The sequence below is a fragment of the Myotis nattereri genome, assembly GCF_964212035.1.
Source record: "Myotis nattereri genome assembly, chromosome: 4".
Classification (NCBI taxonomy): domain Eukaryota; kingdom Metazoa; phylum Chordata; class Mammalia; order Chiroptera; family Vespertilionidae; genus Myotis; species Myotis nattereri.
Genome location: NC_138079.1, coordinates 7,526,594 through 7,541,711, shown reverse-complemented (window position 1 = coordinate 7,541,711; position 15,118 = coordinate 7,526,594). Strand labels below are relative to the sequence as shown.

Below are 15,118 nucleotides of genomic sequence, written 5' to 3'. Positions count from 1 at the left end.
ATAAGAAACAACATACAGTTCCTCAAAAGGTTAAGTATGGAGTTACCTAGCAGTTCTACTCTGGGCATATACCCAAGAAAAATGAAAACATGTCCACACCAAGACTTGAACGAACATGTTCATACCAGCGTTATTTACGATAGCTAAAAAGTGGAAACAACTCAATGCCTACCAGTTGATGAATGGATAAATAGATATGATAACCCATACAATGGGCTATAATTCAGCCAAAAATAAAGTACTGGTATCTGCTACAACATAAACTGCAAAACAAGTAAGTGAAAGAAACCAGTCGCAAAAGGCCACATATTTTATGATTCTGTTAATATGAAATGTCCACAACAGACAAACCTATAGAGACCAAAAATAGCTTAGTGGTTGCCTGAGGAGTGGGCGAGAGAGGGAGTGACTGTTAATAGGTACAGGGCTTAGTTTTATGGTGATTCATATGTCCTAAGATTTTATTATAATGATGGGCACACAATTGTAAATATACTGCCAAGGAATTATATGCTTTAAACCAGTAAATTACATCTTGACAAAGTTATTAAAACATAATCTAAATGTCTATCAGTGATGAGACCTGCCAAATAAAAACTATGGTAAATCTATGCAATAGGGAACTCCACAGCTATGGGGGAAAATAATAATAAAAATGAAAACGGATCATCCTATTTGTGAAAATATAAAACAATCTTTTTATATATATATATATATATATATATATATATATATTTTATTTATTTATTTATTTATTTATTTATTTATTTATTTTTTACAGAGAGGAAGGGAGAGAGATAGAGAGAGTCAGAAACATCGATGAGAGAGAAACATCAATCAGCTGCCTCCTGCACACTCCCTACTGGGTACATGCCCTTGACCAGAATCAAACCTGGAACACTTGAGTCCGCAGGCCTACGCTCTATCCACTGAGCCAAACCGGTTAGGGCAAAACAATCTCTTTTTAAAACTAAGTTAAGGGAGCAAAGTCCAGAATAATGTATTATATTTTACATTTGTGTAAAAATAAAAAACAAATGGAATATTTCTTGCAAGACACATAAGAATTTGATAACAGTTGTCTCTGGGGATGGAGCCTGGGGTTTGGGATCTAGATGTGAGGTTTTCCGTATTCCCTCTTTTATTGAATGTTTGACTGTGTATATATTTAATTGGTAACAAAATATTTTAAGTTCGGTACTTTTTCCTAAGGGAAAAAGAAAGTCTAAATCAATAAAGAAGGAAATGCCCTGCTGTGAATGTAGATGCCCAGTGCTGTGGCCATGCCCAGGTGCTGACAGAGTAGAGCTGCTTTCAGACGGTTACCGTTTAACCAGGAAGAAGATGAATAAATAAATGAGTCATTCATGGGAATTTTAAAGAAAAGAACATTAGTATAAGAAAGCACGTGGGAGTGCTCTGTGCACAATGAAGAACAGCTCTCTGGACAGCATGAGGCTGCCGGGTGTTACTATGAGGGAGATGGCCAGCCAGCCACACTGCACTGAAAGCGCCCTGGCTCTTCAGAAGCCTGCTGTCCACGCAGCAGGCAGATGCGCAGAATTAGCATGTTGTGTCAGGCACGAGTGGCAGTTTAGAATAAAAAAGTTGAAGTTATGAAAAGTCTGAGTATCTCACTCCCTCTACACATATGGGAGTACAGTGCCCTCAGAGGCTTATTAAGGGCCTGTTCCACAGAGCACACAGTTCTAGGTTCTGGGATAATTCATAAGTAGATCGCCTGTTATATCCTGGGCAGGTGCACATATTATGTATGATTCTCAAAGTCATCCTATAAGCTCAGAATCAGTTGTGCCATCGTAACAGGCAGAGCATACAAAACCCAGGGAAGGGAAATAAATGTCCCGTGTCCTACAGCCAGTACTGGGTGAGATTAGGAGTCCAATCAGGTCTGAGTGACACCAGCACATGCGGTAAGATCTTCGCGAGACTCGGTCCTGAGGTGTGAGTGAGTGTGAGTGAGTGTGCTGGGGGTTCCATGATGTGTGCACCTAGGTTAATTTACAAATCAGTTAACGTGGAATTCACCAGTTAGACTCCAGAAATGCCATACAGCAGCTAGAGCTTTTTTCCCCATTTGTATGGGGAATAGCTACATGCCTACCCAGGCCCAGAGAAACTAAAAGTCTATATTCCGAGTTACCAATTCAATGTCTAAATTCTGGGGCAGGCACATAGTAATTCCCAACGCATAAATAAACATATAAATGCCTTCAAAATATTTGAAGTCAGGGTAACTTGGTAATAATTTTATCCGCAGCATTCCTTTCTGTGATCATATTTCCTGTTTACACAATGCTTCGGACTTCTTAGGATGCTTTCGTGTATATCAGCTCTTCCGATCCTTAGACTCCTGTGAAGTGACTGGAATCGTATTCCTGCCATTGGACAGATGGAAAAACTAAATCATGTGAAGGTTAACTTATTTGCCAAAGACAGAAAGCCCGCTGGTGATAAAGTCCACGTTTTCTAATGCCTGGCCTAATTCCAAGGCATCCCAGCAGAACCAGAACTAGAAATGCCTGGCCCAGGGTCAGGGATTTATTGTAATCGAGGGCAATATGATGCAGTGTCTTTTGTGAAGGAAGCAGAGACTAAAAAGGAAATGGAGCACCACAATTCCAAATGCTCCTTAGCGTTCTGGGACATGAAGACTACAGGTACCTTCTTAGTCGAAAGTCATAAATGTCAGAATCTAGGGGATGCCTTTCCTGAATCCTCACAGACCTTTGTGTTGTAAGTATGTAACAGCCCTGACCGGTTTGGCTCAGTGGATAGAGCGTCCACCTGTGGACTCAAGGGTCCCAGGTTTGATTCCGGTCAAGTGAATGTACCTTGGTTGCGGGCACATACCCAGTAAGGATGTGCAGGAGGCAGCTGATTGATGTTTCTCTCTTATCAACGTTTCTAATTCTCTATCCTTCTCCCTTCCTCTCTGTAAAAAATCAATAAAATATATTTTTAAAAAAATAAAAAATAAAGTGTTGTGTAACAATATCTAAAACCAGTATGTGCTTTGCAGAAAAATCTAAAGTGCAAAGCTTGTGAAATAATGCAATTTCCTTCTTCTATGAGTATACTAGTGCCTTTATTGTATCTTCATTAATCATCCCTTCCCCTTCTCCCCATTCCTTCTTTTTCCTCAATTCTGTTTTTCTGATTATAGAGTTTTAGATGCCGACAGAATGCCATCACTTCGGGGAGTCTGTGTTTGAGTGAATCCGGAGTCACCCTCAGGGCAGGGCCAGATAACTCCTGGTACCGCTGACTCATAGAGGGCCCCTCCTAGCCGTTTCCTCCTCATAAAATGACCTTGGAGTTCCACCCATCCGGGTGTGCCTGAGCCGAGGCTTATGGTTTGTGCAAAGCCTCTTCTGAGCTTCCAAGCTTAAAGAGGATGAAAAGTTTGAACCAGAGACTGTTAACTTCCCAGATCCTTCAGAGCTTTATTCATGTCTGTAAGATTTTGCAATTTCGCTCCTCTCCATTCCCAACCCACCTCATTTTGTTTTTCTGTAGCCAGTATGAACTGTTCCCTAACACAAGTACAGTGAGTTCTCTTTTGGTTTTTGCCATTAGTCTCATTTTTATTGTCGTTAAGAATTTTATTATTAAAATTATTACATCTGTTGTGGAAGTTCCAATGTTACAGCAAAACCTAAGTCAAGTTTCCACTTGCCTTTTTTAGCAAAATACCCAGTTTCTCCTTGCAGGGGTTCAGAACAGGCCTCCCCAACTTGTGCCACCTTGGCCTGTGAATTATTTTGAGCTGAAGGCAATTGAGACCCCGCAGGTGCACAAGAAACTTTGATCTCTCCTGTACAGAATGTAAACTAGGGGCCACGCTCACAGTAAGTTAGAATCAGAAATGACTTTGTATGACCTATCCATAAGGCAGGGCAAACGTCTAATGATTGAACGTCTGCTCTTCTTAGCGTCCTGTAAATGACTTTCCTCCCCTCGGAAGCCCCAAGGGGCCTCACCTCATCCTTAGCTTGGAATGTCACACAGACCACAGTTACCTTTCCGTTTCGGAGCCTCTTGTGTCTGTGGAGTTCCATGCATACATATGTAATGAAACTTGCTTACCTTCTCTTGTTCATCTGTTTTGGGCCGATTTTATTAGAGCAGCTAAAAGGACTTTGAATGGTAGCGGAGAGCTTCTTCCTCCCCAACATCCTCCTCAAACTCTTAAGCTTCTGTTAAGTTCCTGGATCTGACTTGGGATGAGAGTGGGCATTAGGTGGCAAATTTACCTGATTAGCTACTGTCACGAAGTCATCCTGCACTGTCCAGGAGTCAAGTTCTGCCCACTGCTGTGGGGCCCATACCCCTACACAATTCTGTCATTTTTGAGGAAGGAATGAGTACCAAGTGGTCTTTTCAGGTCCAGTATTTTACTTTATTTTCATTACTAGAGGCCCAGTGCACAAAAATTTGTGCACTCAAGGGGAAGGGGGGGTCCCTCAGCCCGGCCTGCGCCCTCTTGCAGTCTGGGACCCCTTGGGAGATAACAACCTGCTGGCTTAGGCCTGCTCCCGGGTGGCAGAGGGCAGGCCCAATCCCTAGGTGCAGCCCCTGGTCAGGCTCAGAGCAGGGCCGATTGGAGAGTTGGGGCGCCACCCCTGTCATGCAAAGAGCAGGGCGGATCAGGAGGTTGCGATGCCACCCTCAGTCATGCTCAGGGTAGGGCTGATTGGGGGGTTGGGGCACTGCCCCCTGTCACACTCAAGGCAGGGTCGGTGGGGAGGTTGCGGCGCCACCCCCTGTCACTCACAGAGCAGGGCCCATCAGGGGGGTTGGACTCCGTACCCTGTCACGCACAGAGCAGGGCTGATCAGGGGGTTGGGGAGCTCCCCCCTGTCACTGACAGAGTAGGGCCGATAGGGGAGTTGGGGCACCGCCCCCTGTTACACACACACAGAGCCGCAGGGCAATCAGGGGGTTTGGGCACTGCCCCCTGTCACGCTGATCCTGGTGCTGGGAGGCATATTACCCTTTTACTATATAGGATAGAGGCTTGGTGCACGTGTGGGGACTGGCTGGTTTGCCCTGAAGGGTGTCCTGGGTCAGGGTGGGGGTCCCCACTGGGGTGCCTGGCCAGCCTGGGTGAGGGGATGATGGCTGTTTGTAGCTGGTCACACACCCTTCAGGGTGGGGGTCCCCACTGGGGTGCCTGGCCATTCTGGGTGAGGGGCTGAGGGCTATTTTCAGGCTGGCGGGTGATGGAAGCTCCCAACCGCTCCTTTTTTTCTTTTTTTGGTTTTATTCTGGGCCAGCTTTAGCTCTGAGGCTCCAGCTCTTAGGCCTCCGCTGCTGAAAGCAGGTATCTGGTTTGTTTCGGTTCTATAATCGAAACAATGTACAACTCCAGCTCTGAGATCCCGGCTCACTGAAAGCAGGTTTCTGGGGGTTTGTTTAGCTTCTATATTTGTTACAATGTTTCAAACTGCAGGCTCAGAGGCCGGCAAGGCAGGCGGGGAACGTTGGTTTCCTCCGTCACTGAAGCAGGCAAGCCTCATGTTCGCTTCCAGCTGCCTGGCTGCCGGCCGCCATTTTGGCTGGCAGTTAATTTGCATATCACCCTGATTAGCCAATGGGAAGGGTAGTGGTCGTACGCTAATTACCATGTTTCTCTTTTATTAGATAGGATTATTATTTATTTATTTATTTATTTATTTATTTTAATCCTCACCCGAGGATATGTTTCCATTAATTTTTGGAAAGAGTGGAAGAGAGAGGGAAAGACAGAGAGAAATATCGATGTGAGAGAAACACATTGATTTGGTTGCCTCCTGCATGAGCCCCAACCAGGGCCGGGAGGGGCCTGCAACCAAGGTACATGCCCTTGACCGGAATCAAATCCAGAACCCTTCGGTCTGCAGGCCAATGCTCTATCCACTGAGCCAAACCAGCTAGGGCAAAGGTCCAATATCTTTAAGCCACAAGCAACACCCCCTAAGCCTTGAAGGATACAATCCATAAATAGATCAGTTTGGGGTATTACCTCTCAATTTTATATCTCCAATTCTTGATGCTAACTAAACTCTAAGCTTGTTGTTGTTTCCATTATTTTATTTACTTTATATCTTCTAAGTTTTCAATGACTTTATTTCAAATTCCTCAATTCCATTCCTTGAGACTTTTTTTTTTCCTGCCAGCTCACATCAGTCATTCATCTTTGGGGACCCATGTTCTACTAGCTCCTAAATGTCTACTTTCCTGCTATCTAGTTTCCAGAGTCAAATTATGGTATATATTATAAAGTTGACATTCAAAACACCCATATGTGTGAATATGTGCCTCAGAATTACTTTGCCTTCTCCAAAGCCAGTTCTGCTCTGCCTGAAACTGCAAAGTCTTATAAAATTCCACTAAGAGGAAAGGTACCCACTGGAAAAGCTGGGCTTACACTCAGATCCTAGGAGAGCATATTAACATGTTCATTTGAACTTACCAATAATTTCCATTTCTTTGCTTTGAGGAGCAGTAGAACATGGCAGCGAGGCCAAAGACATTATAAGAAACTAGAGGCCCAGTGCACAGGTGGGGTGGCTGGCCAGCGGGGCGATCAGGGCGGCGGAAGGTTGGCTGCAGAGGGAGAGACCATGGAATGTTGGCTGTGGGACCACACTGACCACCAGGGGGCAGCTCCTGCATTGAGTATCTGCCCCCTGGTGGTCAGTGCACATTATAGTGACTGGTTGACCAGTCATTTAGTCATTTCGGCTTTTATATATATAGACTAGAGGCCCGGTGCACAAAAATTTGTGCACTCAGGGGGGAGAGGGGATCCCTCAGCCCGGCCTGTGCCCTCTTGCAGTCTGGGACCCCTCGGGAGATAACAACCTGCTGGCTTAGGCCTGCTCCCGGGTGGCAGAGGGCAGGCCCAATCCCTAGGTGCAGCCCCTGGTCGAGCTCAGAGCAGGGCTGATTGGGGAGTTGGGGCGCCGCCCCCTGTCATGCACAGAGCAGGGCAGATCTGGAGGTTGCGATGCCACCCCTAGTCACGCTCAGAGTACGGCCGATTTGGGGGTTGGGGCACCGCCCCCTGTCACACTCAAGGCAGGGTCAATAGGGAAGTTGCGGCGCCACCCCCTGTCACGCATAGAGCAGGGCCCATCAGGGGGGTTGGGGCTCCGTACCCTGTCATGCACAGAGCAGGGCCGATCAGGGGGTTGAGGAGCTCCCCCCTGTCACGCACACAGTAGGGCCAATAGGGGAGTTGGGGCACCGCCCCCTGTCACACACAGAGCAGGGCCCATCAGGGGGTTGGGGCGCTGCCCCCTGTCATGCACAGAGCAGGGCCCATCAGGGGGGTTGGGGCTCCGTACCCTGTCACACACAGAGCAGGGCTGATCAGGGGGTTGAGGAGCTCCCCACTGTCACTCACAGAGCAGGGCCCATCAGGGGGGTTGGGGCACCGCCCCCCCGTCACACACAGAGCAGGGCGGATCAGGGGGTTTGGGCGCTGCCCCCTGTCACACTGATCCCAGTGCCGGGAGGCCTCTCAGCTCCGCTAATCCCGGTGCTGGGAGGCATATTACCCTTTTACTATATAGGATAGAGGCCTGGTGCACGGGTGGGGGCTGGCTGGTTTGCCCTGAAGGGTGTCCTGGATCAGGGCGGGAGTCCCCACTGGAGTGCCTGGCCAGTCTGGCTGAGGGGCTGAGGGCCGTTTTCAGGCTGACAGGTGACTGAAGCTCCCAACCACTCCTTTTTTTCTTTTTTTTTTTATTCTGGGCCAGCTTTAGCTCTGAGGCCTCAGCTGCTGAAAACAGGTTTCTGGCCTTTGTTTACCATCTGTATTTGATACAATGTTGCGGTCCAGCTGGCTGAAGCCCGGCTGAGTAAAGCAGGTTTCTGGGGGGTTTTTAGCTTCTATATTTGCAACATAGTTGCTTAGAGTTGCAGCTGAGAGGCCGGCAAGTCAGGCGGGGAACATTGGAGTCCTCAGTTACTGAAGCAAGCAAGCCTCCCTGTTCGCATCAGCTGTCTGGCTGCCGGCCGCCATCTTGGCTGGGAGTTAATTTGCATATCTCCCTGATTAGCCAATGGGAAGGGTAGCGGTCGTACGCCAATTACCATCTTTCTCTTTTATTAGATAGGATTGCCTAGGATTCAAATTCCAGTTGAGTTTGATCCCAACTTCTATCATTTACAAACTCCCTGAACTTGGATAGTTTTCTTAACTATCAAATGGAAACAAACTAACAACATATACCCAAGATTACAAATGTGAAATGCCTAGAATTTTTTTTTTTTTTTTGGTACCTGGCCAAAAAAAAAAAAGTGATTACTTTATGTTATTATCATTAATATCATAAATTTCCTATAGATTTAAAGTTTCTGTTTCTTTTTTACTTATTTTGTTATAATCCACCCACTCTTTCCATCACAACAGGTTAGATGTTTGCTTGTGAGAATTCCAATATTACTAATTGCATGTTGGATTACTTAAAAAAACAGTTCAGATTGAGATTTTAGCGCCAATCGCTCTACAGTAATGGATGTCTGCTTGTTCTTGTTCCCCTGGAAAAGTAAGGTGCTTGTTCTTTTTTTTTTTTTTAATATATTTTATTGATTTTTTACAGAGAGAAAGGGAGAGAGACAGAGAGTTAGAAACATCGATGAGAGAGGAACATCGATCAGCTGCCTCCCGCACATCTCCCACTGGGGATGTGCCCGCAACCCGGGTACATGCCCTTGACCGGAATCGAACCTGGGACCTTTCAGTCCGCAGGCCGACGCTCTATCCACTGAGCCAAGCCGGTTTCGGCAAGGTGCTTGTTCTTAGAATTATTCTGTATGCATGCAGATATATTCCTGGTAGTATTTGAAAGCGACCACAGATTTTGAAAATCAAATGTTTCGCTGCTAAATGCTGGTGGAGCCTCGGAAGACTTTAGCACGTGTCTCCCAAGCTTCATGAGGAACAGGGCACGTAAACAACTGGCTTAGAGCCTCCTGAAACCAACCAGTCCCCCTCCTCCTCTCGGCCCTGCTTTCCTCTGGCTCCGCTGCACTCAGGCACGCTCTCCCCTGCCTGTGGCCAGGTGGCTCCCCCCAGCTGCAGGGGGACCCCTGGGGTTCCCAGTCCAGGGGAAAGGCAGGCATGCTCTTTCCAGGTAGCTGCAGTTATGACAGTGAGGGAAGGGAGAATAGAGGCAAGCAGAGCAATGGGGCCCACCTCAAAGGCCCACTCAGAAAATCTCTGTAAAGATGAGCAAGCATGTGGATTTGGGGGTTAAGTCAGTTTGTAGTGTTTCCAATTCCCCAAACCACGTCTGTAATTTCGCGCCTCCAGCCTTAGATTGCTCTCATCTGGTAACACCTCCTGCTTGTCAAGTGTTTTTGCATGAAAAGATGTCACAAGTGGCATATGTTCACAATGGTTCATAACATCCACTCACAGTTGCTTATTCTCTTTGTGTACAGCTTTTAAATCACTTCTGGAGCTATCAAACCACAGAATTTATAAATTAAAATAACAAGATACCATTTTCATCTGCCAAACCCAATAGGATGGTAAATATTTATTCCATAATGAAAGAGGCATTTCAAATCAGCAAGTATAGCTTATTAGATAAATGGGGCTGGGACATTTGGTAAATGATTTAAGAACAACAATAACAATAAAAAACCATAAAAATAGATCCTGATCTCGGGCCTTACTCCAAAATAAATTACTAATAGTTTTAAAAAGTTCAATGTAAATAAATAAATAAATAAATAAATAAATAAATAAATAAATACTAGAGAAGTTGAAGAAAAAAGAAGGTGAATAATTATATGTTCTCAGGGTGGGAAAGATCTTTCTAAAAGTAATTCTAAATGATATAAATTATATATAAAAGAATGTATTTGTTGATTTAGATGTAGAGAAAAGACATATATCAAAATATTGAACTTATGACAAAAATGAAATTGATACACTATTTCTAATAAAAATATCTTCAGTTAGGAATTTTTATAAACCTGATTTATAAGGGAACTAATTTTCTCTACCTCAACTCCCCCAAAACAGCTACCAAGTAGGTGAGCTCCTGCTGGGAGGATTGCACCTGGCAGGAGTGTCCCGAGTCCGGAGGGCAGGGCCTGAGCAATCTCAGCGCTCCAAGAGGAGGACTGGAACAGTGAGGAGAGAGGGCACTATTCTTAATAATCACCACAAGTGAGAAACTTTGGAAAGAGGTGGAAATATCTAAAAGGAATTAGGAAGCTTTTTGTATAATATGCCATTGAAAAGACTGCCATTGACCATTAAGGAAATTTACAATTAAGTACTACATTTTCTTTAAAGGTTTTGAAGATTTTTAATATTTGATTGTTTGTGGCAAGGTTTAGGGTTGTTTGTTTTGTTTTTAGTTTGTGTTTGTTTGTTTGTTATGGACAGGCAGAGGCAGGAGCCAAAGCATTCAAACTATTCTCTTTAGTTGTCCATGTAAGAAGCAAAACAATTAAGATCCTTAATAAAGAGGTTTTTGTGAACCAATAAGGAAAAGCAAATACTATTTTTAAAATAGGCAAAGGATTTGAACAGATAATACAATTAAAAATGGTTACAAAGATGAAAAAAAATGACCTCACTAATGCTCAGACATGTGAAACTAAAACAAAATGTTTTTCAAGAGGCCATCCCCTTTGCCTTCCAAAAAATTGCCCCAAAGCAAGAAGGACATGAAATACAAACTCTTAGGAAAACCAGGCAATGTGTATAATTCCTAAGCGTAAGATATGAAATCAGAAAGTGAATCGGGGACTGACAAAGAGGACGAGGGGCCAAGCCAAGGCTGGAGATACAGAGACAAGTGGTTAGATTCATTATTTAGCCAGTGGAAGCCAGACAGTTTTCAGAAATAACCAATGGTATGCTGGCAAATGTGGAACGAGTTCTCCAGGAAAAAACCGTGTGGATGTGTGTTATGTCTACATACATACATGTAATAAATTGTATTGATATAAAGGATGATGTATGACACACAACATACCGATAATAAAATATACAGTACTTTTCGTTGAAAACTCCATATAGCCCCATTGTTGATTTTTACATCTGTAGCCAACCTATGGTTGCAGTTAATGAAGGAGTGTAGCTCTAACTTGGATGTTGATTAATATTTTCACTGACGTTAACAAGACAAATGTGAAACAACAAAGATATATGCCAGACCTTCACTCACTTTCCAGTGATTGAGTGACTACTTTGCTGAGTTGTGTAACAGTTTTCAAATCCTGGGAAAATGTTTTCCCAATGTTTTATCCCGTTCACAATGCAATATCTACAGAAGCAACACACATTTAAGTTTCATCTGCATGTGTTCATTAACTCCATGGGGGTGGGGATTCTTTTTGCTGTTGTTGTTGTTGTTGTTGTTGTTGTATCCTTTATTTTTTTGTTTGTTTGTTTTTATTTTTTAAAATTTATTTATTTATTTTTATTGTTTTATTGCTTAAAGTATTACAAAGGGTATTACATATGTGTCCTTTTTTTTCTCCCCGCCCTTGACAATCCCCTGGCCTGGGGTGGGGATTCTTAAACAATATATAGGTGTACAAAGTTATCATGTTGTGCACATAAATATCTTACAATTTTATTTCTCAATTATACCTCATTAAGGCTGAAAAAATAAAAGAAATGAGACATTAGCCGTAACCAGTTTGGCTCAATGGATAGAGCGTCGGCCTGCGGACTGAAGGGTCCCAGGTTCAATTCCGGTCAGGGGCATATACCTTGGTTGCAGGCACATCCCCAGTGGGGGGTGTGCAGGAGGCAGCTGATAGATGTTTCTCTCTCATCAATGTTTCTGACTCTCTATCCCTCTTCCTTCCTCTCTGTAAAAAAAAAATCAATAAAAAATATCTTTAAAAAAAAAGAAATGAGACATTAAAAATGCCATGTCCGATAATACTTGGAATATTAGACTATTTAAAGCATTAATTCATTCAACTTAGGATGCATTTCTTACATTTTTATGTTTAAATTCTCAATTCTGCATACTTGGAATAACCAGTTCTTGTATCTTGAAGACTTGTCTTAATTCATGGTATTGTTTTACTTCTTAGGTACCAGCAAAGGCCAAACGCCTTACTCAACAGCTTCCCTACCACCACCTCCGCCATCCCATCCAGCCAGCCAACCGCCATTGCCAGCTTCTCACCCAACACAACCGCCAGTCCCAAGCCTACCTCCCAGAAACATTAAACCTCCTTTAGATCTAAAGTAAGTAAAAGGTTATCTTGTCATTTCTTTGTCAGTCTCTTGCCATAGATTTCCAAAAGGTGCTTGCTTGGCTGAATGCTGAGGGTTACGTGGTAAAATGCTGGGGACACCAAGGTGGACAGCTAACAGGGAAAAAGAATGTCTAAGCAGCTGCTCTCATACCTCCAGACCCTTGAGCAACTCTTGTTTACCTGCTTTTACAGTGGTTTTTTCTCTTAAGCATTCATCGGAAGAAAATTTCTACTGCCTTTTTTTTTTAAGTTCTGAAGCATTTTTCAGGTCAGCACCACCACCATCCTTTTCCCCATCATCATCACCAATACCAACACCATTATCACCATCAGCACCACCACGACTACCATATGTTACTGACAGCCTATGATGTGCTAGGCATTTTACATATATAATCCCTATAATCGTAATGAATTACTCGTGTTATCATCATTTCACAGATGAGGAAGCAGAACGCTACAGAAGCTAAATAGCTTCTCCAAGGTCACACAAGGATAGAGCAGAAACCTGAGCCAATGTCAGTCTGAGTCCAAAGTAAAACAAGTTTTCTCTCATCATTCATTTTTCGAGCCGTTTTAAAAACCTAGGAAACTTTTATTCAAGCTTAAATTTTCTTAGAGGGCACATTTTAGAAATGTCAGAACTACATGGGTGGTTACACATGGGCTCTTTATTTGTGATTTACCAGAATAGCTGGTTGAGGAAAAAAGCAAGTGGAAGATTGGAGTAGAAGGAAATGTGGGATTTTTTATTTGAAGTACTCAGACTGTGGCAAGCATGGATCTTAATGGCAAGTGAGGCTAGATTTCTCGTTTTTCTAGAGAATTGCTTTCCATGATTCTCCTTTTCCACAGTAAGTAATATTGAGCTGCAGTTTGTTTTTCCTTCACTTCAATCCCCTACCAGATGGATGTTCTTTGCACTTAAAGTCTTAATATTCATAATCTGTATAATAGAGCCTGTTAGTAATAATATCTGATTGACAGCTTTCTTTAAATGTTGATGATTACAATTTAGAGCAGGGGTTGGAAACATGCTAGTCATGGGTAGCCTCCACTATGTTTCACTTTATTATGCTTTGGGAAGATTCAAAAGCAGCCACCAGAAGGTTTTAGAGCAGATAAGTGACTTTTATCTTCTCTAGGCCAATGACCTGTGTTCAGATGAACTGAGTACCTTCCAAACGGTTAAGTTTATAAATTCTAATTTAAGTCTCTAAAACCCCATGATATCCAGCTACCAAATAAGAATGCAAGCCATCTGCCTACTAACATATAAATGCTAAATAAATATTAGTTTAATTAAAATAACTAATTAATATGTGTTCTTCGATACACCTGATTTCTGTGTAATTACTTTCCTTTCATATGTATTCATCCTGTGTCCTTTTCTTAATTTCTTTCCTACTTGGATAAATTCACCCACTTGATTTGAACTTAGTACTTTTGACTTTTATGATGTGACCCTACCCCAGCTTCTGGCTTCAGCCAGGCTTCTGGGTCCTGTGTAATTCCAGTGAGAGGTTGTATTAAATAGCTTGAGCATGAATTCCTGAACATTTACAAGACATGGAGAGTGGTACATAATAGCTCGATCAAAGAAATGTGAAAAGGAGTATTTGGCACTACTCCTGCTTTTTGGAGGTCCCCAAGAGCCCCCATATGTGTGATGATTTACTGAGAGGATTCACAGGGCTCACCACAGAGAGTGCTGATGGCTCAGGTTTCTCACAGCAGGACTGTGCTCTAGGGCTGGGAACAGACACGTTGAGAAGGTCCTTCAGCTATGAAAACGCAATGCACGTGTGATGCTGCTTCCCCAGAACGCCTAGTAGAGACAGGTTTTGATTGAAAGCTGGTCATATAGGCAGGCACCTGCTACCTAGCAACTACCAAAATGCCAGACTTCTAAAAGAAGCAGCCATTCATCCTAATCACAGTGTTCATATAGTCTAGACCAGTGGTCAGCAAACTGCGGCCCCTTGAGTATGGCCCTTCCACAAAATACCACATGCGGGAGCGCACGTACAGTGCGATTGAAACTTCGTGGCCACACTCAAGGGGCCAAAGAGCCACATGTGGCTCACGAGCCGCAGTTTGTCAACCACTGGTCTAGACACAGCAAAGCACTCTTACAACTAGGCAGCTTTTCCTATCAGTGGAGGGAATTCTTTAGAAGCTGTGTTTCCAGATACAAGCCAAGGGCCAACGTTGGTAGCAGATTCTTCTAAAAATAGCAGTTGTGGGCCTGCTGTGCTGACCTACTCCCTGGAATCCATTATGATGGGGTGGGGAGTAAAATGTTGTAGAAGGAAGAAAGGTTTTAAAAACAGCCTGGTAACCTGTATGACTATATCGTAAGGACGCTGGTCAGTTTCCCAGCTTTGCAGGGAATTCTTGCAAAGTTGAAAAGGACCTACTGATCAGCCAGGCTCTAGTTCTTATTTGATGAAAATAATAGCAAAAGCCACCAATTGTAATCAACTTTACCTTACCCCTATTTCCATCTTATTAAGGACTTCTAATTACAAAGTCTGATTCATCTAAGAGTTGCCAACTCCACAAAATACATACTCTCAGAAGAAAGATGGAGAGGAATAAAAGTCTTAGAGGTTATATTGCCTAGATCAACTACAGGGTGTCCCCACAAAATAGCTCAATTTTGAAAATGAAATATATGTTAATAAATACTGCCTTTATAATTTTTCAAAGTGTGTGTATCCATTTTTTGGGACACCCTATGTATTTGGAGCTTCTGAAAGTTAATTGTCAGATGGAGATAATAGAGGAAATGAAAGCTAAAGGACATCTATAATGTAATATTTTTATATAGTGAGAACTTCTAAGCTCTCATCAGAGAACT

General features: G+C 43.3%; 1 protein-coding gene across 1 annotated transcript in view; it reads left to right on the top strand.

The window, feature by feature from the left end:
* Positions 1-15,118, top strand: part of FYB1 (FYN binding protein 1) — a 142,079-nt gene that overhangs the window by 85,762 nt on the left and 41,199 nt on the right. Inside the window, exon 3 of the mRNA XM_081089104.1 lies at positions 12,088-12,244. Within this exon, the coding sequence (XP_080945230.1) occupies positions 12,088-12,244 (157 nt within the window). The remainder of the gene's footprint in view (positions 1-12,087; positions 12,245-15,118) is intronic.